The sequence below is a fragment of the Oryctolagus cuniculus genome, chromosome 11 (genome assembly GCF_051225735.1).
Source record: "Oryctolagus cuniculus isolate XC-2025 breed Fujian yellow rabbit chromosome 11, ASM5122573v1, whole genome shotgun sequence".
Lineage (NCBI taxonomy): Eukaryota > Metazoa > Chordata > Mammalia > Lagomorpha > Leporidae > Oryctolagus > Oryctolagus cuniculus.
Window position 1 is genome coordinate 21,446,998 of NC_142877.1, and position 22,934 is coordinate 21,469,931.

At 45.6% G+C, this 22,934-nt stretch overlaps 1 protein-coding gene and 1 long non-coding RNA gene across 5 annotated transcripts in view; both read left to right on the plus strand.

Annotated features, from left to right (window-relative positions):
• Positions 1-22,934, plus strand: part of RBL1 (RB transcriptional corepressor like 1) — a 75,527-nt gene continuing 52,593 nt past the window's right edge. Inside the window, exons 1-12 of one of the 4 annotated variants that reach the window (XM_089308002.1) lie at positions 1-491; positions 3,442-3,575; positions 11,278-11,478; positions 11,843-11,907; positions 12,007-12,135; positions 12,239-12,399; positions 15,696-15,745; positions 16,952-17,138; positions 18,209-18,375; positions 19,935-20,047; positions 20,252-20,355; positions 22,580-22,909. In XM_089308002.1, coding sequence (XP_089164128.1) covers positions 336-491; positions 3,442-3,575; positions 11,278-11,478; positions 11,843-11,907; positions 12,007-12,135; positions 12,239-12,399; positions 15,696-15,745; positions 16,952-17,138; positions 18,209-18,375; positions 19,935-20,047; positions 20,252-20,355; positions 22,580-22,804 — 1,692 coding nt within the window. In that variant the 5' untranslated portion in view covers positions 1-335 and the 3' untranslated portion in view covers positions 22,805-22,909. Of the gene's footprint in view, positions 492-3,441; positions 3,576-11,277; positions 11,479-11,842; positions 11,908-11,980; positions 12,136-12,238; positions 12,400-15,695; positions 15,746-16,951; positions 17,139-18,208; positions 18,376-19,934; positions 20,048-20,251; positions 20,356-22,579; positions 22,910-22,934 lie in introns of those variants that run through there. The other 3 variants (XM_089308001.1, XM_002710777.6, XM_051846116.3) reach the window with 3 other exon arrangements.
• LOC149123369 (uncharacterized) lies at positions 641-1,613 on the plus strand. The gene is made up of 2 exons (XR_016216588.1): positions 641-779; positions 1,390-1,613. It is a non-coding gene; the product is annotated as an uncharacterized LOC149123369 (long non-coding RNA).

Sequence of the window (22,934 nt, forward strand, 5' to 3'; positions counted from 1 at the left end):
ACTCCCGGCAGCCTCCGCGCGCGGGCGGCCGAAAGCTACGCTCCCGCACTGGCCCTGCCCGCTGGGGCCACGAGTCCGCCGAGGACCAAGGTCGGGTGTTTACAGGACCCGAGATCCGTCCTCTTGTCACATACCCGGAGAGGGACAGCTGGGAGCTCCGGAGTAAAAAAAAAAGGGGGAGTTTTTTTTTTTTTTTTTTTTTTCGGAGTAAAGCGGGACGGCGCTCGTTCGCTACCGATTTTCGCGCGCTTTGGCGCGGGTGGTTGTGGGTAGCGCGCCCGGAGGGAGAAAGGCGCGGGGGTATCTGCGGCGCGCCGCCCGCGGGGCCTGAGGGGATGTTCGAGGACGAACCCCACGCCGAGGGCGCGGCGGTGGTCGCCGCGGCCGGGGCGGCGCTGCAGGCCCTGTGCCAGGAGCTGAACCTGGACGAGGGGAGCGCGGCCGAAGCCCTGGACGACTTCGCCACCATCCGGGGCAACTACAGCTTAGAGGTGAGCGGCGGCAGGTGGGCGGCCGGACGACCCTCGCCGGGCCCCTCCCCGCCCCGCCCCTACCCCAGCCTATGGGGTGGTGGGAGCTTCCCCGGCGAGCAGGGTCGCTGCCCAGCCGGGCGCAGAGGAGTGCAGAGACGGGTGGGTGGAGAGGAGCCGACCCACCCATGTTCGTGCGGCGGGAAACGGAAGCCCAGAACCGGAGCGGCTTGGCCGAGACCCCGCGCCACTCAGGGGTCTCCGGAGCCCAGACCTTGCCTCCTCCCATGCAGTGCGGCTTACGTTCTGGTACTGAAGTGTAGCGGTGGGAAAGCGCCAATGAATTGCGTGCTAAGGCACCACTGCTCAGCGCTTCGAACCTGCCCTGGGATCCCCGTTCCCTGGAAGGGGAAGCGAAGCCCCCAGAGAGGTCAGGCTCCTTGCCCGAGGTCTCAGGGTTAGCGAGGAGTCGGAGCCATTGAACCTGCCCAGCTCCTGCCTCCCCCCGGGGTGGAGGTGTGCCTCGCTTACTCTGAACACGGGATGGTACCGTAGTTTGGTCAAAGGCGGTTCACACCCAAAGCTTATCTCTCAGCGCCAGGTTCTACCATCAGTTCTTAATCCGGATGTTTAGCCCTGCCTGTAGTACAGCCCCACGTGCAGAACACTGTCATTGCTCCCTAAACAACACCGCAAAACAGTTATTTGCATAACATTTAGGATGTATAGGTATTATAAGTAACCTAGGGATAATTTAAAGTATACTGGTAGATATGGATAAATTATATACAAATACTACACTTTATAAGAGAGAGTTGAGGCACAGGTCTTAGGTACAGCAGTTAGGACACCACTCGGGAAACCCACATCCTGTATCAGAATACCAGGATTTGAGTCCCTACTCTGTTTTCAATTCCAGATTCCTGCTGATTGACACCCTAGGATTCAGCAGGTGAAGACTCAAGTACTTGAGTTCCTACCACCCACATGGGAGCCCCTGATGGAGTTCTAGGCTCTTGGCTTCAGCCTGGCCTGGTGTCAGCCAGGTCCAGCCCCAGCTGGGGAGTGTATCAGTGGCTGAAAAATCTCTTTTTGTCTCTCTGTCTTTCAAATAAATAAATAATTAATTTTTTCCAGAAAAAAGGACTTGAGCATTATTGGTTTTTTTTCTCTGCTGGGGTCCTGGAACCAGTTCCCTACAGATAGCCTGGGACAGCTGTATTTCAGCATATCCACACCATTTCAGTGGCCTTCTGTTCAAAGGCTTTCATGAACCAAGAGGGCTGGATTTACAAGGTGCTCCACTGACTCACCATCTTGTGGGGTCAAAGCATAGAGCTGGAAATTTGAAGTTGACCATGGGAAGCCAGGAGCTTCATCCAGGTTCTCCTACGTAGGTGGCAGGGACCCAAATACCTAGGCCATCTGCTGCTGCTTTCCCAGGCCATTAGCAGGGGGCTGGATCACTGTGAGCAGGCCATGAATCAGTGTCTGTATAGGTTGCCTGCAATGCAGGTGGTGGCTTTATGCACTATGCCACGATGCTGGCCCCAACCTACCCCTTTTAATTATTGCAAGAAATACTTATCAATCTTTTATGCTTCTGGAGTGTAGTGTTAAAGAAGATTTGTAGAACAGTAAGAGGAGCATTGTATTACATTTTGGGATCGGTTTATGTAATTCTTTTCTTTTTTTTTTTTTTTTTTTTGACAGGCAGAGTTAGATAGTGAGAGAGACAGAGAGAAAGGTCTTCCTTTCATTGGTTCACCCCCCAAATGGCTGCTACACTGCACCCATCCGAAGCCAGGAGCCAGGTGCTTCCTCCTGGTCTCCCATGCAGGTGCAGGGCCCAAGCACTTGGGCCATGCTCCACTGCCCTCCCAGGTCACAGCAGAGAGCTGGACTGGAAGAGGAGCAACTGGGACTAGAACCCGGCACCCATATGGGATGCCGGCGCCGCAAGTGGAGGATTAGCCAAGTGAGCCACGGCGCCGGCCCCATCTGTAATTCTTAATCATTAAGTGTAACCTGTATTTCAGAAGTGAAGTCATAAAGTGGTTTTAGCTTAGAGATATCTTAGATCTAAAGGAGAAAATTAATGTCGAACTCCCTAATGCCACCTTTTTTGTAGCTTTTTACAGAGATATCTTCTAAGATATAAAACCATAGTTACAAAGATAACGTTTGGTTAAATGATTCCCCAGATTTTTACCTCACAAAAATAATGCATTATTAAGATAAGTATTTGTTGTGTGGGACTCCCTTGCCCATTTTCTGCTCTGTTTTGGCCTTTTTCTGCCATACTAGTAAAAAGAAACAAACTAAAGTGGTAGAAAAGAACCAGTGTCATAAAGGCCACATGGGACTGTTGTGTTTAAATCGAGGAAGTTAATATGAATAAGTGGTTTCTTATTTTATTTATTTGAAAGGCAGAGAGAGATTAAGAAAGAAACAGAATCTTTGACCCGCTGGCTCAGTATCTGCAATGGCTAGGACTGCACCTGGGCCTGGCCGAAGTCGGGAGCTGGGAACTCAAACTTGGTTTCCCCGTGAGTGGCAAGAACTCAACAGCTTCAGCCACCACCTGCTGGCTCCTGAGTGCGCAGAGAGCTGGAAGCGGACTGGATCCAGGATGCATCAGGCACTCCAGTGTGTGTTGGGGGTGTCCCAAGTGCTGTCCTAACTGCTGCCTCACTCACCCTGAGTCCTAATAGAACTCTCGCTAATACTAGTTTTGGAGTGTAGAGAGACACCTAGTTTTAGATTAATATGATTGAGTATGTTTTAAAACTGCAGGATTACTGCCAGTAACTTAGCTTTGTAACTTGGGCAAATAGTTTTACTTCTCTAGTCTTTGATCTACAGGAAGAAAGTTAATTCAGATAATTCTGAGATCTCTTCTGATTCTAGAATTCAAGTATTTTAACATAATACAATATATTGGTTTTGTTGTTTATCTTTTACCTGCCAGGGAGAAATTATGCACTGGTTGGCATGTTCGCTGTATGTTGCCTGCCGCAAAAGCATTATTCCTACAGTTGGAAAGGGTATCATGGAAGGAAACTGTGTGTCACTTACCAGAATACTGCGTTCAGCTAAATTAAGGTAAAGCGTGTTTTACAAACTCTAAATTTAATTTTAGAATTTAGTTTATTATTTTTTTAAATTAATTTTATTTATTTGAAAGGCAGAGTTAGAGAGGGAAAGACAGATTTTCCATCTGCTGCTTTACTCCACAAATGTCGACAATGGCTGGGGTTGGGCTAGGAGTTTCATCCAGGTCTCCAACGTGGGTACAGGGACCCAAGGATTTGTATCACCTGCTGCTGCTTTCCCAGGTGCATTAACAGGGAGCTAGATCGGAAGTGGAGCAGCTAGGACTCCAACCAGTGCCCAAAAGGAATGCCAGCTTTGCAGGTGGTGGTTCAGCCTGCTTTACCACAATGCCGGCCTCTAATTTCACTTTTAAATCATGTTATTTCATTTATTTCCAAGTTTGTTGTAACATAGATGTACTTTCCTCATCCTTACGTTCTTCCTTTGCCTTTCTTAGATTTTGGCTTCACTAGAGGCCTCTGTACTAAACCTTTTTAAGCTATACTTCCTTTGATTAACTTTTTCAAAAGTTATTTGGAAATAATTTCAAGCTTATAGAAAACTTGCAAAAATAAGAAAAGTACAAAGCAATATTCACTTGACCCATATTTGCCTGTTGTTGATATTTTGTTCCCTTTGCTTCGTCATTTGATCTTTTTTGCTTAAGTATATAGATCATTCTCTTAAACATTTTTTCCTCAATATTTCAAAGAAAGTAGGAAAGGGGGCCAGCGCAGTGGTGCAGTAGGTTAATCCTTTGCCTGTTGTGCCAGCATGCCACATGGGTGCTGGTTCTAGTTCCGGCTGCTCCTCTTCCAATCCAGCTCTCTGTTGTGGCTTGGGTGGGCAGTGGAGGATGGCCCAAGTGCTTGGGCCCTGCACCTGCATGGGAGACCGGGAGGAGGCACCTGGCTCCTGGCTTCGGATGGGTGCAGCTCCGGCCGTTGCGGCCATCTGGGGAGTGAACCAATAGAAGGAAGACCTCTCTCTCTGTCTCTCACTCTCGCTGTCTGTAACTCTACCTCTCAAATAAATAAATAAAATCTTAAAAAGAAAAAGAGTAAGTAGGAAAGATTATAGGCCGGCGCCGCAGCTCACTAGGCTAATCCTTCGCCTTGCGGCGCCGGCACACCAGGTTCTAGTCCCGATTGGGGCGCCAGATTCTGTCCCGGTTGCCCCTCTTCCAGACCAGCTCTCTGCTGTGGCCTGGGAGTGCAGTGGAGGATGGCCCAAGTGCTTGGGCCGTGCACCCGCATGGGAGACCAGGAGAAGCACCTGGCTCCTGGCTTCGGATCAGCATGGTGCACCAGATGCAGCACGCCGGCCGCGACGGCCATCGCAGTGTGTACCAACGGCAAAAGGAAGACCTTTCTCTCTGTCTCTCTCTCTCACTGTCCACTCTGCCTGTCAAAAACAAAAACAAAAACAAAAGATTATAGCCCTCTATCCCTAAATGCTTCAATGTGTTTAACTAAAATAACTATAGGACAGTTTTCAACTTCAGGAAAGTTAACACGGATAGCTTAATTTTATGTTATCCGCCATGTCTATTCTAATTTTGTTAGTTCATTCAATTATGATTTTTTTTCTTTTTTTTTTTTTTTTTTGACAGGCAGAGTCGACAGTGAGAGAGAGACAGAGAGAAAGGTCTTCCTTTTGCCGTTGGTTCACCCTCCAATGGCCGCCGCGGCCAGCGTGCTGCGGCCGGTGCACAGCACTGATCCGATGGCAGGAGCCAGGTACTTATCCTGGTCTCCCATGGGGTGCAGGGCCCAAGCACTTGGGCCATCCTTCACTGCACTCCCTGGCCACAGCAGAGGGCTGGCCTGGAAGAGGGGCAACCAGGACAGAATCCGGCGCCCCAACCGGGACTAGAACCCGGTGTGCCGGCGCCGCAAGGCAGATTAGCCTAGTGAGCTGGGGCGCCGGCCCAGTTATGATCTTTAAGAGCCAATATTGTGGTATGGCAGGTTAGACCACTGCCTGAAACATTGGCATGCCATAAGGGCGCTGGTTTGTGTCCTGGCTGCTCCATTTCTGATTCACCTCCCTGCTAATGGCCAGGGAAAAGCAATGAAAGCTGGCCCAAGTGTTTGGGCCCCTGCACCCACGTGGGAGACTCAGATGAAACTCCTGGCTCCTAACTTTGGCTTGGCCCAGCCCTTGCCATTATGGCTATCTGGGAGGTGAACCAGTGGATGGGGGATGTCTTTCTCTGTCTCTGTCTTTCCTTCTCTGTCTCTGTAACTCTGACTTTTGGGTAAATAAATATTTTTTTTTAATGATCTTTATGGTGTTTTTCCTTCAAGTGCAATTTCCTATGTAGAACCAGGTACTGCACTAATTTATCATGTCTTTCTTTTTTTTTAAAGATTTATTTATATATTTGAAAGGCAGTGTTACACACAGAAAGAAGGAGAGGCGGGGGATGGGGGTCTTCCATCTGCTGGTTCACTCCCCAAATGGCTGCAATGGCCGGAGCTGCGCCAATCTGGAGCTAGGAACTTCTTATGGGTCTCCCATGCAGGTGCAGGGACCCAAGGACTTGGGCCATCTTCCACTGCTTTCCAGGCCACAGCAGAGAGCTGGATCAGAAGTGGAGCAGCTGGGACTCAAACCAGTGCCCATATGGGATGCTGGCACTGCAGGCGGCAGCTTTACTTGCTACACCACAGGGCTGGCCCCTATTTATTTTCTTTTTTAATCAGGAACATTTATACAGCCTTGATTTTTCTTTTATTGACTTTTTTTTTTAATTTATTTACTTATTTGAAAGGCAGACATAGAAGGAGAGAGAGAGATTTTCTATCCACTGGTTCACTCCCCAAATGGCCGCAACAGCCAGAGCTGAGCCCATCCAAAGACAGGAGCCAGTTCTTCCAGGTCTCCCACGTGGGTGGCAGGGGCCCATGGAATTGGGCCATCTTCTGCTACTTTTCCAGGCACATTAGCAGGGAGCTGAATCAGAAGTAGAGCAGCCAGAACTTGAACCAGCACCCAGATGGGATGCTAGTAGCTCAACCTGCTGTACCACAGTGCCAGCCCTGAGCATTAGCCTATTGAGCTGTGGTGCCGGCCATGATGTGTTTTTGTTATAGTGATTCACAATGCATCCAACCTGGTCCTTTCAATTTAATTTTTTTTCCTTTGCTCCTCTGATCAAGTTCACACCTTCTCCAGGGACTTGACACTGTGGCTGGTCAGGGTGATCCTCATTAGGTTAATGGCACCTCTGGTTCCACGGGTGTCTTTGCAGCCTCCTGGAGTCAGGAGCCTTGAGTTTCTTCCAGGTCTCCCACGTGGGTGCAGGGGGCCAGTACTTAGGCCGTCTTCTGCTTTCCCAAGCCATAGCAGAGAGCTGGATTGCAAGTGGAGCAGCCGGGACTCAAACTGGCATCAGATGGCATCTTAACTGTTGCACCAAACACCTACACGACCTGCATTATTAACTTGGCAAAGGTTAGATTCTTAAGACTGCAATGGCTGGATGTAAGGATTTAAGGCTTTTTTTTTTTAATCATTTATTTATTTGAAAAGCAGAGATACAGAGAGAGAAGAGGGGAGAGAGATCTTCCATCTGCTGATTCACTCCCCAAATAGTTCTAATGCTGCAGCTGGGCCAATCAAGAGCCAAGAGCTTCTTCCCGGTCTCACATGGGTGCAGGTGCCCCAGGACTTGGGTCATCTGCTGCTGCTTTCCCAGGCACATTAGCAGGGAGCTGAATCTAAAGTGGAGCAGCTGGGACTGGAGCTGGCGCCCATATGAGATGTTGGTGCTGCTGGTGGAAGCTTAACCTATGCCATAGCACCACCCGATCCGAAGCCAGGAGCCAGGCGCTTCTTTTGGGCCTCCCACATGGGTGCAGGGGCCTAAGGACTTGGGCCATCTTCTACTGCATTCCTAGGCCATAGCAGAGAGCTGGATCAGAAGAGGAGCAGCCAGGACATGAACCGGCACCCATGTGGGATGCTGGCACCACAGGCAGAGGCTTAGCCCACTATGTCAACAGTGCTGGCCCCTGCAGTTTTGATTTGAATTGCCCTAATGACTGATGATGAGCATGTTTTCATGTATTTATTCTTTTTTGTGAAGATTTTTATTTATTTACTTTCAAATATTCATTTGAAGGACTGAGCTACAGAGGGAGAGGCCTTCAATCCATTGCTTCACTCCCCAAATGACTGCCATGTACAGTGCAGGGCCAGGCTGATGCCAGGAGCCAGGAGCTTCATCCAGTTCTCTCATGTGGGTAGAGGCCCAAGGTCTTGGGCCATCTTCCGCTACTCTCGCAGGTACATTAGCAGGGAACATGGTTCAGAAGGGGAGCATCCAGGACTGGAACCTGCACCCATTTGGGATGCCGGTGCTGTAGGCAGTGGTTTAACTTATACCAGAACACTGGCCCCTATTTTATTGTTTTGAAAGAATGAGAGATAGACCTTCCATCCACTAGTTCACTCCCCAAATGGCCACAATGACCAGAGCTGGGCCATCCTCCACTGCTTTCTCAGGTGCATTAGCAGGGAGCTTGATCGGAAATGGAGCAGCCAGGACTTCAGCCGGTGCCCAATATGATATGCCAATGCTGGCCCTCATGTGCTTATTCTTTTTTTTTTTTTTTTTTTTTGACAGGCAGAGTGGACAGTGAGAGAGAGAGACAGAGAGAAAGGTCTTCCTTTTGCCGTTGGTTCACCCTCCAATGGCTGCCGCGGGCGGTGCGCTGCGGCCGGCGCACCGTGCTGATCCGATGGCAGGAGCCAGGAGCCAGGTGCTTTTCCTGGTCTCCCATGGGGTGCAGGGCCCAAGCACCTGGGCCATCCTCCACTGCACTCCCTGGCCACAGCAGAGGGCTGGCCTGGAAGAGGGGCAACCGGGACAGAATCCGGCGCCCCGACCGGGACTAGAACCCGGTGTGCCGGCGCCGCAAGGCGGAGGATTAGCCTAGTGAGCCGCGGCGCCGGCTGCTTATTCTTTATAAGAAAATCCCAGTGAGTTGAAAGCTGTGACGTTTACTTATTTTAGTTTTAAGATTTTCAATCATAGTATAAATGATAAAAATGTTATAAAGTTTTTTTGCTTTCAAACACAATGATGCAGTTGTGGGGAGCAACTCAGACTAGACTGTTACTGGAATTAAGACTTATTCTATGCATCTGCTCTCCCACAATATGGCGCTGAGAAGGGAGTAACAACTTCTACGCAGCTGCCTCTCGCCAACTTGAGTGATGACCTGCAGGAGCTGATCCTGCTCCTGATTGGAGGAGAGCAGCGTACTCGGCGTGTGGGTAGCAGAGTTGGGATTGGTGGAAGAGGACTATAAAGGAGGAGAGAGACAACATGCACCAGGAACATCTATCTGAAGGAACACCTGTGCAGCCCCCGAGAGAGCCGGCCGGCGGTGTGCCGCTCCCCTGCGGAAGTGGGGAAAGTGGCAGGGGGCCCGCCTCTCCACGGAGGTGGAGGGACGGTAGCCAACCCGGGAAGAACCAGCAGCAAACCCGGGGAGGGCCGAGCAGACAAAAGAACAGCGCAGGGTCCTGTGTCGTTCCTCCACGAAGAGGGGGAGCGACATGCAGTTTGTATTATGATGATTTTAAGCTACCTCCTGTAATGCCAGCATCCCATATCAGCACCAGTTTGAGTCCCAGCTGTTCCACTTCTGATCCAGCTCCCTGCTAATGTGCCTGGGAAAACTGTAAAAATGGCCCAAGGCCTTGGCCCCTGCAACCCACATGGGAGACCTGGATGGAGTTCCAGGCTCCTGCCTTCATCCTGGCCCAGCTCTGGCCATTGAAGCCATTTGAGGAGTGAACCAGTGGATAGAAGCTTTCTTTCTCCTTCTCCCCATCCCTCACTCTCTAACTGCCTTTCAAAAAAATATTTTAAAAAATGGATATATCATTCTGTGTATACTCATAGTGCTATACAATTAAGGGAGTTTTGACACTATAAGATTTTAATCTAAGACCACTGTAACAGGGATATAGAGAAATGTACCCATAATTGGCTGGTATTGTGGTGCAGCTGGTTAAGCTGCTGTGTAAGACAACATTCTGTCAGAGCACCTGTTTAAGTCCTGGCTGCTTCCACTTGGAAAAGCAGTGGAAGATGACCCAAGTACTTGGGCCTCTATTGCCTACCTGGGATACCTGGATGGATTTTTGGGCTCCTGGCTTCGAGCTTGCCCAGCTGCAGCTGTTGTAGCCCTTTGGGGGAGTGAATCATCACTGTACTATTCAAATAAGTAAATCTTTAAAATGTACTCAAAATTGAATAAACCAAGAAGTTAGAGTAATAATTCTTAAGTGATTTTCTGGTTGTGTATTTGCCTCTATTTTTGTTCGTGGAACTGTATGTTGGATTTCAGCTTGAATTTTACTCCTAACCTGTAACAAGCAGTAAGGTACTTTGCTGTCACTCTCTTACTTGGAAAAGAGGAAGAAGTCTTCTCATTTGGGAGGTCTTTGTTTTGATTTTTTTTTTTTTTTTTTTTTTGACAGGCAGAGTTAGACAGTGAGAGAGAGAGACAGAAGAGAGAAAGGTCTTCCTTTTTCCGTTGGTTCACTCCCCCAAGTGGCCACTACGGCCGGTGTGTTGAGGCCGGTGCGCTACGCCGATCTGAAGCCAGGAGCCAGGTGCTTCCTCCTGGTCTCCCATGCAGGTGCAGTGCCCAAGCACTTGGGCCATCCTCCACTGCACTCCCGGGCCACAGCAGAGAGCTGGACTGGAAGAGGCGCAATCGGGACAAAATCCAGCGCCCTGACCGGGACTTTGAACCCATCTATCCGTTATATTAACATTTACTTTGTTTATATGCAGAACATTGTCTAAGTGCTTTAGGGAATAAAAAAAGTATGTAGTTGCTCTTACTCCCTGTATATTAGAAGACACCTTATTTTATTTATTTTCATTTTATATGAAAGGCAGACAAAGAGATAGCATCCATCTGCTGATCCACTCCTCAAATGCCTGCAACAGCCAGGGCTGGGCTAGGTCAAGCGGAACTTCATCTGGGTCTGCCGCAAGGGCCATTGGCTGCTGCCTTCCAAGGATGTGCATCAGCAGGAAACTGGATTGAAAGTGGAGTCAGGACTCCAAGCAGGCACCCTGACATGGATTGCAGGTGTCTTAAGTGGTTCTTAAACTACTGTGCCAAACACCTGCCCTAGAAGATAATTGGCACAGTGACCGATCCAGATCCTCATTATGATCTTGGGAACCAAAGCAATTTCATGGCACTTGGGAATGAGGTTTTGTTGTTTGGTTTTTAATAATTTCAGACTTTTTTTTTTTTAAAGATTTATGTCACTTATTTGAAAGAGTTAGAGAGAGGTAGAGACAGAGAGAGGTCTTCCATCCGCTGGTTCACTTCCCAAATGGCTGCAATGGTTGGAGCTGCGCTGATCTGAACCCAGGAGCCAGGAGCTTCTTCTGGGTCCCCCATGAGGGTGCATGGACCCAAGGAGTTGGGCCATCCTCCGCTGCTTTCTCAGGCCCATAGCAAAGAGCTATATCGGAAGAAGAGCAGCCAGGACTAGAACCAGCACCTGTATGGGATGCCGGCGCTTCAGGCCAGGGCCTTAACCTGCTGTGCCACAGCGCCAGCCCCTAATTTCAGACTTTTTAATAGATTATTAGTAACGAATACAAAGTTTCATTTTTAGTTCATTACATGAACTAATATTAAAATTGCTTTTTTTCTTTTTTCAGCTTAATACAGTTTTTTAGTAAAATGAAGAAATGGATGGACATGTCAAACCTGTCACAAGAATTTCGTGAACGTATAGAAAGGCTAGAGAGAAATTTTGAAGTGTCTACTGTAATTTTCAAAAAATTTGAGCCAATTTTTTTGGATATATTTCAAAATCCATATGAAGAGCTGCCAAAGTTACCACGAAGCAGGAAACAGAGGTGAGACCCTTAACGCGTCTATAATTAACAGAAAGGTTGTTATGCAAGCCTATCAAGAGTTTACTTTTTAAAAGTCTACTTTATACCAGAAGTATCCTTCCACACAGACATACATTTCTTTTGAGATCAATTTAAAATTAACTGTATCTGAAATTTTAGAGTAACCCTTTATAGACTAATTTATTTTTTCAAATTCTAGCTTTCTTTATACATATTTCATAAGCCAAAGATTATCCATCCCTTGGAACAGAATTTTATATGTAATTTGACTTTATTATTGGTTACTTATGTGTGCTTTTCCAATTTAAGTGGTACTTTAAAAGCTAGTCAGACCAAGAGTGCTTTTTTTCCCCTCCCTTTTTAGGCGGATTCCTTGCAGCGTTAAGGATCTCTTTAATTTCTGTTGGACACTCTTTGTTTATACCAAGGGTGAGAACACTTTTCAGTGGTTTCATATTTCTGCCCGGGGCACTTGGTGCTGTTTGACTTGAGAGGTTTCTAGTTTTTGTCTTATTTTTTCTCACAAAGGTAATTTTCGTATGATTGGAGATGATTTAGTAAACTCTTACCATTTGCTTCTGTGCTGCCTGGATCTGATTTTTGCTAATGCCATTATGTGCCCAAATAGACGAGACTTGCTAAATCCATCGTTCAAAGGTAAAACCTTTATTTTTGATAACTTATCAGTCTTTGGACAAAGTCTTAGAAGTTGACCGTATTCTTCTTCCCCCCCGTTTCTCTTCATGCCCTGTTAAACTAGGCTTGCCCTCTGCGTTCCACACTGCTGACTTCCAGGCCCCCGAGGAGCCTCCCTGCATCATCGCTGTCCTGTGTGAGCTGCACGATGGACTGCTAGTGGAAGCCAAAGGAATAAAGGAGCACTACTTTAAGCCGTATATTTCAAAGCTCTTTGATAGGAAGGTACAGTACTTAAAACTCAATGACAGATGTTAGGGGTCAGCAAGAGCCTGAGGGAAAAATGTTTTAAGTTCTCAACATTGTGGATCTCTAAAGTGAAGTTTCCCAGGTTTCCATCTCTGCTGTCACTCGGAATTGCCCTGTGAGCTTGTGTGCTATGAGACACTGAGCTGTTGGAAACAGCTGTATTTCCTGTGAAGTCAGTGAGCTGTTGGGGGCAGCTGTAGGTGGTACTAATAAAGGGTTAGAAGGAACAATGTCAGAGTAAGCTAACTTACTGCCAATATTTGAAGAAGTACTGTTCACTGAAAATAGGATAATATACAAATTATTATAAAATTATTATATAAAAAAGCTTTAATTTTACTTCAAAACAAAAAGAAATCTATAATTTTCTGGCTACCTACTTGCATTCTGGATTTTTTTTTGAAGATTTATTTATTTATTTGCAAGTCAGAGTTACAGAGGGAGAGAAAGAAAGATCTTCCATCTGCTGGTTCACTCCCCAGATGGCTGCAGTGGCCAGGGGTGGACCAAGCCAGACAGGAACCAGGAGCTTTATCTGGATCTCCCACATAGGTGGCAGGGACCTAAGTACTCAGTCCTTCTGCTACTTTTCCCGGGCCATTCACAGGGAGGTGGATAGTGAGCCAGTTGGATGGAAGGTCTCTTTCTCTCTATCCCTCTGTCTTTGTCACTCAGCCTTTCAAATAAATGAAATAAATATTTGAAGATCAATGTGGTCTCCCCGTTTGAAAGTATCGTAAGATTTTTTTTTTTTTGAGCATAAGATCTTCCTTAACTAGTTTCTTCTTTTCTTATACAAACTTTTGTATTTAATCTGATTTTTTCCTCAATTATGTGTATATCATGGCTCCTTGTCTGTATGCTAAACAATTGTAAAGGAACCCGGGGATTACGTCTGATGTGCTGGGCAGAAGCAGCACACTAGTGGCCCTGATTATAGTGACCACACAGTTTGATTTGCCTAGATAATCTGTTATTTGGTTGTTGCCTTATAATTATTTTAGCACCTCCTTTCATTACAAAATTGAAACCATCATCCTGGTTTGAGTGATGATTCTTCTACCTGTGGGCTACAGGTGTATTATTTGGCCTACCCAGAATGATATTTATTTTTATTTCGTGTAGTTGTTCCTTTAATTCACTTAATATCAAAAAATTTTTGTATGAAAAGCTTTTAAAAATCAGAAGCTAGGGCCGGCGCCGCGGCTCAATAGGCTAATCCTCCACTTAGCGGCGCCGGCACACCAGGTTCTAGTCCTGGTTGGGGCTCCGGATTCCGTCCCGGTTGCTCCTCTTCCAGGCCAGCTCTCTGCTATGGCCCGGGAGTGCAGTGGAGGATAGCCCAAGTGCTTGGGCCCTGCACCCCATGGGAGACCAGGAGAAGCACCTGGCTCCTGCCTCCGGATTAGCGTGGTGCGCCAGCCGTAGCGCACCGGCCATGGCGGCCATTGGAGGGTGAACCAACGGCAAAGGAAGACCTTTCTCTCTGTCTCTCTCTCTCTCACTGTCCACTCTGCCTGTTAAAAAAAAAAAAAAAAATCAGAAGCTAGGGTAGGCATTGTATAGCAGGTTAAGCTACTGCTTGGGATGCCCACATCCTATATGAGTGTCTGATTCAAATCATAGCTACTCAGGGCTTCTGATCCAGTTTCCTCCTTCTGTGCTGGGAGGCAGCAAATGATGGCCCAAGTATTTCAGTTCCTGCCCAGCCAAGTGAGAAACTTGAATGGGTTTCCTGACTCCTCGCTTCAGGCTGACCTAGCCCTGGCTGTTGGGGGCATTTGGGGAGTCCCATGTATGGAAGATCTCTCTTTGTCTCTCCTTCTCTCTTTGCATCACTCTGACTTCGAAATAAATAAGTAAATCCGAAGCTAGAGCAAGTGTTCAGCCTGGTTGGTAAGATGCCCACCTCCTATATCAGGTGAATTTGATTCCCAGCTCTTGATCCTGACTCCAGCTTCCTATCAGTACAAATCCTGAGAGGCTGTGGTGAAGTCTCAAGTAATTGGGTTTCTGTCCCTATCATGGGAAACCTGGATTGCATTCCTAGCTCCGTGTTTTGGCCGCAGCCCAACCCTGACTTGCAGGCCTTTGGGGAGTGAACTAGTAGCTGGGAGGTCTTCTCTCTGTTTCTGTTTCTCTAATTCTCTGTCTGAAAAAAAGTTGAAATTTCTACATAGATAACTATTGTCAGATAGATGTTGACTACTTTTTTAGGATGGGAAGTATGCTGTCTGCACTCCGCATTTATCTGTATTAAACCCTGACACCTGAGGCTGTTTAAGATTGTAACACCTTAAGTATTGTAATCTAAGTGTGTGTAGTATAAGTATGCAGAAAATATTAATAGCAATATAGTTTTCCTTTGTAACAGCAACAGGTACATAAATTTTTTTTTTTTTTTGGACAGGCAGAGTGCATAGTGAGAGAGAGAGACAGAGAGAAATAAACTCATACTCCTTTTGAGTTTTTTGCTTGCCCAATACATTTCCCTTCTCCATAGACTAATGTTCAGTAATGGACAGCTTTCAAAGAATCATGTGGGGAATTTGTTAAAAATGCTGTCTCAGCTCAGGTCTGGAGGTCCATCAGCCTTCATTTTAAGCAGATTTTCCCTTAGTGATTCTTCACTAAAATATAGAAACCACTGCCATGTGCTGGCGTGCACCTTCTGTATAGGTTAACGCCGGCGAGACCTCGGAGACACCAGACGCATTTATCGGCTTTTCAGCTTCCACTTTATTTTTCAGCAGACTCGGGTTACATGTCGCGAATGCCCGCCGTCTTCGCCTCCTCCAACCCTCTTATATCTCCCTCCCACCGTCCACCTGTTTATATATGATTCGCGGAAAACATGTTACAACTCAGCAAGAAACAAAACTTAGTAAATGTGGGAAACATGCAATAACAGGATGCTTAAAGTCAAAACAGGATCTTGCGGTTAGCAACGGGCAGGGTGGAAAAAGCCCGGCACTAAACTTCTTGTGCTTGTACATGTCGGGAGGGGCACAGCTGGCCAGGCTGTCCCGTTCCCCGACAGCCATGGACTGACCTTAAAGCATTTTAAAAACTTACTTTATCACACATATAAAATATTTTAAAAATATTTAAACAGATATTAGTCTGAAGGAAATATTTAGCAATTCTGTTTTTGTATGTGTTGTAACAGTAACCAATGTGAAGATTGAGATTACTTTCATTGTTTTTGTGTTTGTGTGTGTATGTTAATTGCATTGTTTAAGTCCCAAAATGATTTTTTTTTTAATTCCCAGATTTTAAAAGGAGAATGCCTCCTGGACCTTTCCAGTTTTACTGATAACAGGTAAATATCAAACACTAATAGGCCGACACCACGGCTCAACAGACTAATCCTCTGCCTTGCGGCGCCGGCTCACCGGATTCTAGTCCCGGTCGGGGCACCGAATTCTGTCTCGGTTGCCCCTCTTCCAGGCCAGCTCTCTGCTGTGGCCAGGGAGTGCAGTGGAGGATGGCCCAGGTGCTTGGGCCCTGCACCCCATGGGAGACCAGGAGAAGTACCTGGCTCCTGCCATCGGATCAGCGCGGTGCGCCGGCCGCAGCGGCCATTGGAGGGTGAACCAACGGCAAAGGAAGACCTTTCTCTCTGTCTCTCTCTCACACTGTGCACTCTGCCTGTCCAAAAAAAAAAAAAATGAAAACACTAATGTTGCCTAGGCCATAATATGCTAATTAATGACTTCGTGAAATTTGGTAAATTAAACATATCAAGTAACTGCTTTAAATTCAAGTCCCTCTGCTCTTTTTTTTTTTTTTAAGATTGATTAATTGATGTATCTATCTATCTGGAAGACAGATCATTAGAGAGGGAGAGACAGAAAGATCTTTCATTCACTGGTTCACTCCTCAAATAACCACAACAGTCAGGGCTGAGCCAGACCAAAGCTGAGATAACAGAGGCCCAAGTGCATTAGGAAGCAGCTGGATGGGAAGCAGGGTAGCTAGGACTCAAACCAGCACTGCAATATGGGATGACAGCTTTTCCAGCAACAGCTTAACCAGCTGTGCTGTAGAGTTGTCCCCATCCCTCTTTTGTGACATTGAATGGGCGTTGTCACTAAACATTTTTGGTTGCACATCTTAGAAACTTTTTCATCTAAAATACTTATTTTTATGAAATCACAATGGAGCCAGTGACTTCTGTGTTTGCTCTTACACTCTTTCATCAGCAAATTCAGTATGCCCCTATTTCAAAGCCACTGTTGTTTCCACAGTGATCAGATACTGTTTTCTTTTCCTTCATTACATTTACAGCTCTTTGTCAGATGAATTATATATTCTGTTTCTCCTGACTTTGCAAAAATAATTTATTGAATGAATGTGAAGAATGTCATTAAATAAGAACTTCTAATATTGTTAGATGGGCAGTCAATAAAAGCTAGAAAGTCATCCGCTTTCCCAAACTGTGAATTCTAAGTCTGCCTTCAAGTCAAGGTATACCCATCGTGTAGCTTAGTTTTACTCTAGCTTCTTAAAATAATTCTCTTTGCAGCAAAGCAGTTAACAAGGAATATGAAGAGTATGTTCTAACTGTTGGTGATTTTGATGAGAGGATCTTTCTGGGAGCAGATGCAGAAGAGGAAATTGGAACACCTCGGAAATTCACTGGTGACACCCCGCTAGGGAAACTGACAGCACAGGCTAATGTGGAGTGTAATCTTCAACAACACTTTGAAAAAGTAATATAACCTAGCCTCGCCTCAGTCTTGAATGATCTTTTTCTCTCTGTGTGTGATTTCTACTAACAGCAGAGCATCTTTCAAGTTAAGTCTTGAGTTTCTTCTACTAATTCATATTTAACATGCAAGCCTTAAAAGGTAATTTTCAAAACTATGGCATTTGGTACTCTTACATCTTTCTTCCTATTAATGATAGTTTGGGTATATTTTCCCAACATGCTTCCGTTTATCAGATTATATGCCTTTTGACATAAAAGGGAATTTATGCTTCCTTATCATTATTTGCTTCAATATAGACTCTTTCATATTCCTTTAAAATTTAGTGTGCTATCCTAGCCATGACATAAGCTATTAGTTCTTCTCTAAATCCAGCCCTTTAACTCTAGGCTTGTTGACCAAGGCTTAATTTTGTATTTATGTGTGAAATGGGTTGGAAGATGAGCTCAAATGGGAAACTCACTGGTTTAGAAGGTAGAAAACCTAAAATTTAGTCTTAGCTCTGCCATTAACTTTGTCAACTTAAGTAGGTTTTTAGCTTATCTGGGCACTTTCCTCGTAAATTAAAGTATAAGATAAAATGAGAGTATAGATAGAAAGTGCTGTTACTATGGGGCTGGAGTTACGTATCAGATTAAGTGGCTGCTTGTAGCGCCAGTATCATATATGGGTGCCAGTTTGAGTCCCAGCTGCTCCACTTCTGATCCAGCTCCCTGCTAAGGCACCTGGGAAAGCACCCATGTGGGAGGCCCAGAGGAAGCTTCTGGCTTCAGCCCTGCCCAGCCTGGCTGTTGCAGCCATTTGGAGAGTGAACCAGGGATGGAAGAACTCTCTCTCTCTGTCTCTCCTTCTTCTCTCTCTAACTCTGCCTTTCAAATAAATTAAATAAATCTTTTAAAAAAAGTATTATTCAAATATAAGAATATTATTAGCATAGTATTGCTAAAAATTTGGTAGGTAATAAAGAGGGGAAAAGTAACTATCTATAAATTTGAATATGCATAGTATGTATACTGAATTACACAATAAGCAGGAAGTAAATGTTAATCTCACAGATTTTTCTTTTCTCATAGAAAAGATCATTTGCACCTTCTACCCCACTGACAGGACGGCGATATTTACGAGAAAAAGAAGCAGTCATTACTCCTGTTGCTTCTGCTACCCAAAGTGTGAGCCGCTTACAGAGCATTGTAGCTGGACTGAAAAATGCAGCAAGTGAACAACTTACAAATATTTTTGAGTAAGTTTAGTTCTATTATATAATCATGTGTTTAAAATTAGATTCTTATTCTGTTCTATTTGTAGTATATTCAGCCTTCTTGAAATAGTGGATACACATTTGGCAAGTTCTACTTTACAATTTCAACGACAATATATATTGACCTAAAACCAGATAGTAGTACTTTTTTTTTTTAATTGAAGTAACTTGTTTAAGAGGTATTTATTTATTGGAAAGGCATGGTTACAGAGAGGCAGGGGCAGAGAGAGAGAGAAAGAGAGGTTTTCCCATCTGCTGGTTCACTCCCCAGATGGCCTTAACGCCTGGAGCTGCACTGATCTGGAGCCAGGAGCTTCTTCCCACATAGGTGCAGGGGCTCAAGGACTTGGCTCAAAGACATCTGCTGCTGCTTTCCCAGGCCATAACAGAGAGCTGGATCATATGTGGAGCAACCGGGATTTGAACCAGCACCCATATTGGATGCCGAAACTACAGGCGGTGGCTTTACCCACTATGCCGTAGCGCCAGCCCCTGGATAGAAGTACTTATTAAAAATTGTATATAAATGTTATTCCACTGCTTTTCCCAGGCCATTAGCAGGGAACTGGATCAGAAGTGGAGCAGACAGGACCTGAACTAGAACCTACATGGGATGCTGGCATCTCAGGCAGTAGCTTTACCCTCTTAGCCACATTGCCAGGCCCTATAAATGTTATTTTGTAGTATAGACTTCAAGGTTAATTGTATCCTAAAAGTTATTTGCCTCAGACATTTTAGGCTTATTACTACCTCTGAATTATACGTATTTTTCCTTGTACATTGAGTTTTTTTTTTTTTTAGGATTTATTTATTTGAAAATCAGAGTTATAAAGAGAGAGGGAGAGACAGAGAGAATCTTCCATCTATTGGCTCACTCAATGGCCAGGGCTGGGCCAGGTCAAAGACAGGAGCTTCATCTGGGTCTCTCACATGGGTGGCAGGGACCCAGGTACTTGGGCCATTGTTTTTGCCATCCCCAGCACATTAGTAGGAACCTGGATCAGAAGTGGAACAGATGGGACTTGGAAGTGGTGCTTATATGGGATGGTGGCAGGAGAGGCAGTTGCTTAACCCCCTGCACTAGGGTAGCAGCTCCTCAAGCAGTGTCTTAAGTACCATGCTAAACATACAACCTTAAACTATTTGTTAAAAGATTTGTTTATTTTGAAAGGTAGAGTTACAGAGAGAGAAGGAAAGAGAGAGAGGTCTTCCATTCACTAGTTCACTCCTCAAATGGCCGCAACGGTTGGGGCTGAACTGATCTGAAGCCAGGGGCCAGGAGATTCTTCCAGTTCTCCCATATGGGTACAGGGGCCCAAGGACTTAGGCAATCTTCTGCTACCTTCCCAGATGCATTAAGAGGGAGCTGGATCAGAAGTGGAGCAGTTGGGACTTGAACCAGCACTCAATTGGGATGCCAGCGCTGCAGGCAGCAGCTTTACCCACTTTGCCATAGCACTAGCCCCTAAACTGTTTCTTAAAGAGAAATCTTGTTAGTTTTCTTTTTTTCTGATAATTAGGTTCCTCTTTGTATTTTATAGATCTTGTATACGTAATCCTGTGGAAAACATTACAAAAATAGTGAAAGGAATAGGAGAGACTTTCTGCCAACACTATACCCAATCAACAGATGAACAGCCAGGATCTCACATAGGTAAGAAGAGAAAATTAAGTTGGCATAGCATTGTCCCCAAAACAGAACTTCGATTTTTCCTTTTCTGTTACTCTTAATGTATCAGATTTAAATTTATATGATAAATGTTGTTCTTTAACACAATTTAAATTTATACGATAAGTTTTGTTTTCAACCCTTAACTTGATTTCATTAGCATATGTTTTCCCTTTACTTCTCTTACAGACTTTGCTATAAACAGACTTAAGCTGGCAGAAATTTTATATTACAAAATATTAGAGACTGTAATGGTTCAGGAAACACGAAGACTTCATGGAATGGATATGTCTGTAAGTAAATCCCCTCTCCCAGCCACTGGGGAGGTCAGGAAGTCCTGGCCTAGAAGTGGTGTCCAGGAGGCTCTGCAGCTGTAGAGAGCCTTCTGGGGTCAGCAGTTTATGGCACACTTGGTCAAGATGACATTTTCACTGGCCTCAGTTGAATTTGCCACAGCTAGGGCTAGCCATACATGCTCATATTTGGGACGCTGTCAGTGTCCTTTTCCTTTAGTCCTTTTTGTGTCCTTCATTCCCAGCTAATAAAAATGAGCTCCCCTACTGATAACTGAGGTGTTTGTTTATAACTCCCTGTGCTTTTAGATCATAACGTGGTGGTAGTTGTTTTTTTTTTTTAAGATTTATTTATTTATTTTTAATTTTTCTTTTGTAGATTTATTTATTTTACTTGAAAGTCAGAGTTACAGAGAGAGGAGAGGCAGAGAGAGGGACAGAGAGAGAGGTCTTCCATCCAATGGTTCACTCCCCAATTGGCCACAATGGCCGGAGCTGCACCGATCCAAAGCCAGGAGCCATGAGCTTCCTCCAGGTCTCCCACGTGGGTGCAGGGGCCCAGGCACTTGGGCCATCTTCTATTGCTTTCCCCGGCCACAGCAGAGAGCTGGACAAGAAATGGAGCAGCCGAGTCTCAAACTGGCACCCATATGGGATGCCGGCACTTGAGGCCAGGGCATTAACCCGCTGTGCCACAGCACCAGCCCCAAGATCTATTTATTTGAAAGAGTTATAGAGGCACAGAGAAAGAGAGAGAGAGATCTTCCATCCACTGGCTCACTCCCCAAATGACCGCAACTGCCAGAGCTGTGCCGACATGGAACCAGGAACTTCTTCCAGGTCTCCCAAATGGTTGCAGGGGCCCAAGGACCTGGGCCATCTTTCACTGCTTTCCCATGCCGGCAGAGTCCAACTGCAGCAGCCATGAGTCCAACTGGCGCCATACGGGATGCCGGCTCTGCAGTTGGTGGCTTTACCAGCTCCATCACAGAACTAGCCCTGGGTTTTTTTTTTTAAATACTTTTTTTCTTTGAACTTTTGACGAAGTCTGACCACTCTCCAATAGCTATGTAAAAACATTTCTACAAAGTCAAACCTCTTAAATGATCTTTGATCTTTCAGTTTCATCCTCTCTTCCCTGCAGTCACTAGTCTTCTGATCTTCTATTCCAGTAGGAATAGCTTGATATCTAAGGATGCAGTATAATTATTATACCATTTTTCTTTGTTTTCACTCTGGAAATTTTCTTCATATCTCTTCATTGTGGTTCCCCCTTTTTTTTTATCTTTAAATTATTTATTTAAAAGGCAGACATATTGAAGCTGGCATTGTGGCGTAGCCGTCAAAGACGCTACCTGCAATGCTGGCATGCCATATGGGCATCAGTTTGTGTCCTGCTGATGCACTTCCAATCCAGCTCCTTTTCATCTACTTTCTTTCTTTTTTTTTTTTTTTAAAGATTTATTTATTTATTTGAAAGCCAGAGTTACACAGAGAGAGAAGAGGCAGAGAGAGAGAGAGAGAGATGTCTTCCATCCACTGGTTCACTCCTCAATTGGCTGCAGTGGCCATAGCTGTGCCGATTTGAATCCAGGAGCCAGGAGCTTCTTCCAAGTCTCCCATGCAGGTGCAGGGCCCCAAGGACTTGAGCCATCTTCTACTGCTTTCCCAGGCTGCAGCAGAGAGCTAGATTGAAAGTGGAACAGCCAGGATTCGAACTGGCGCCCATATGGAATGCTGGCACTGCAGTTGCTATGCGCCAGCCCCTCATCTACTTTCATTCTAGTTTTATCTAAAATGGTTCCTGTTCCTTATTCTTTCTAATGTGGGGTAATATCTGAAAGAAGGAACAGTTGCCATCTTTAAAACTGAAACTTGGGAGCTGGCATGGCACACCAGGTTAAGTTGCTGCCTATGACATTGGCATCTGCTGGCATTCCATATGATTGCCATTTTGAGTCCAGGCTGCTCAGCTTCCAATCCAGCTCCCTGCTAATGTGGCTAAGAAAGTAGCAGAAATGGCCTAATTACTTGGGCCCCTGCACCTACGTGGAAGACCTGGTGGAGTTCCAGGTTCCTTGGCTTCAGCCTGGCCCCAGCTCTTTTGGGGAGTGTACCAGCAGATGAAAGATAAGCTCTCTCTTTTTCTACATCTACCCGCCAGCCATTTACTCACTCTCTGACTCTGCTTTTCTTTTTTTTTTTTTTTTTTTTTTTTGGACAGGCAGAGTTAGACAGTGAGAGAGAGAGAGAAAGGTCTTCCTTTTCCGTTGGTTCACCCACGCACTGCACCGATCCAAAGCCAGGAGCCAGGTGCTTCTCCTCGTCTCCCATGCGGGTGCAGGGCCCAAGCACTGGGGCCATCTTCCACTGCCTTCCCGGGCCACAGCAGAGAGCTGGACTGGAAGAAGAGCAACCAGGACAGAACCGGCGCCCCAACCCGGCCTAGAACCTGGGGTGCTGACGCCGCAGCCGGAGGATTAGCCTAGTGAGCCACGGCGCCGGCCATCACTCTGTTTTTCAAGTAAATAAAATTTAAACTGAAAACATTAAATTTTTTTTAGAGATTTATTTACTTA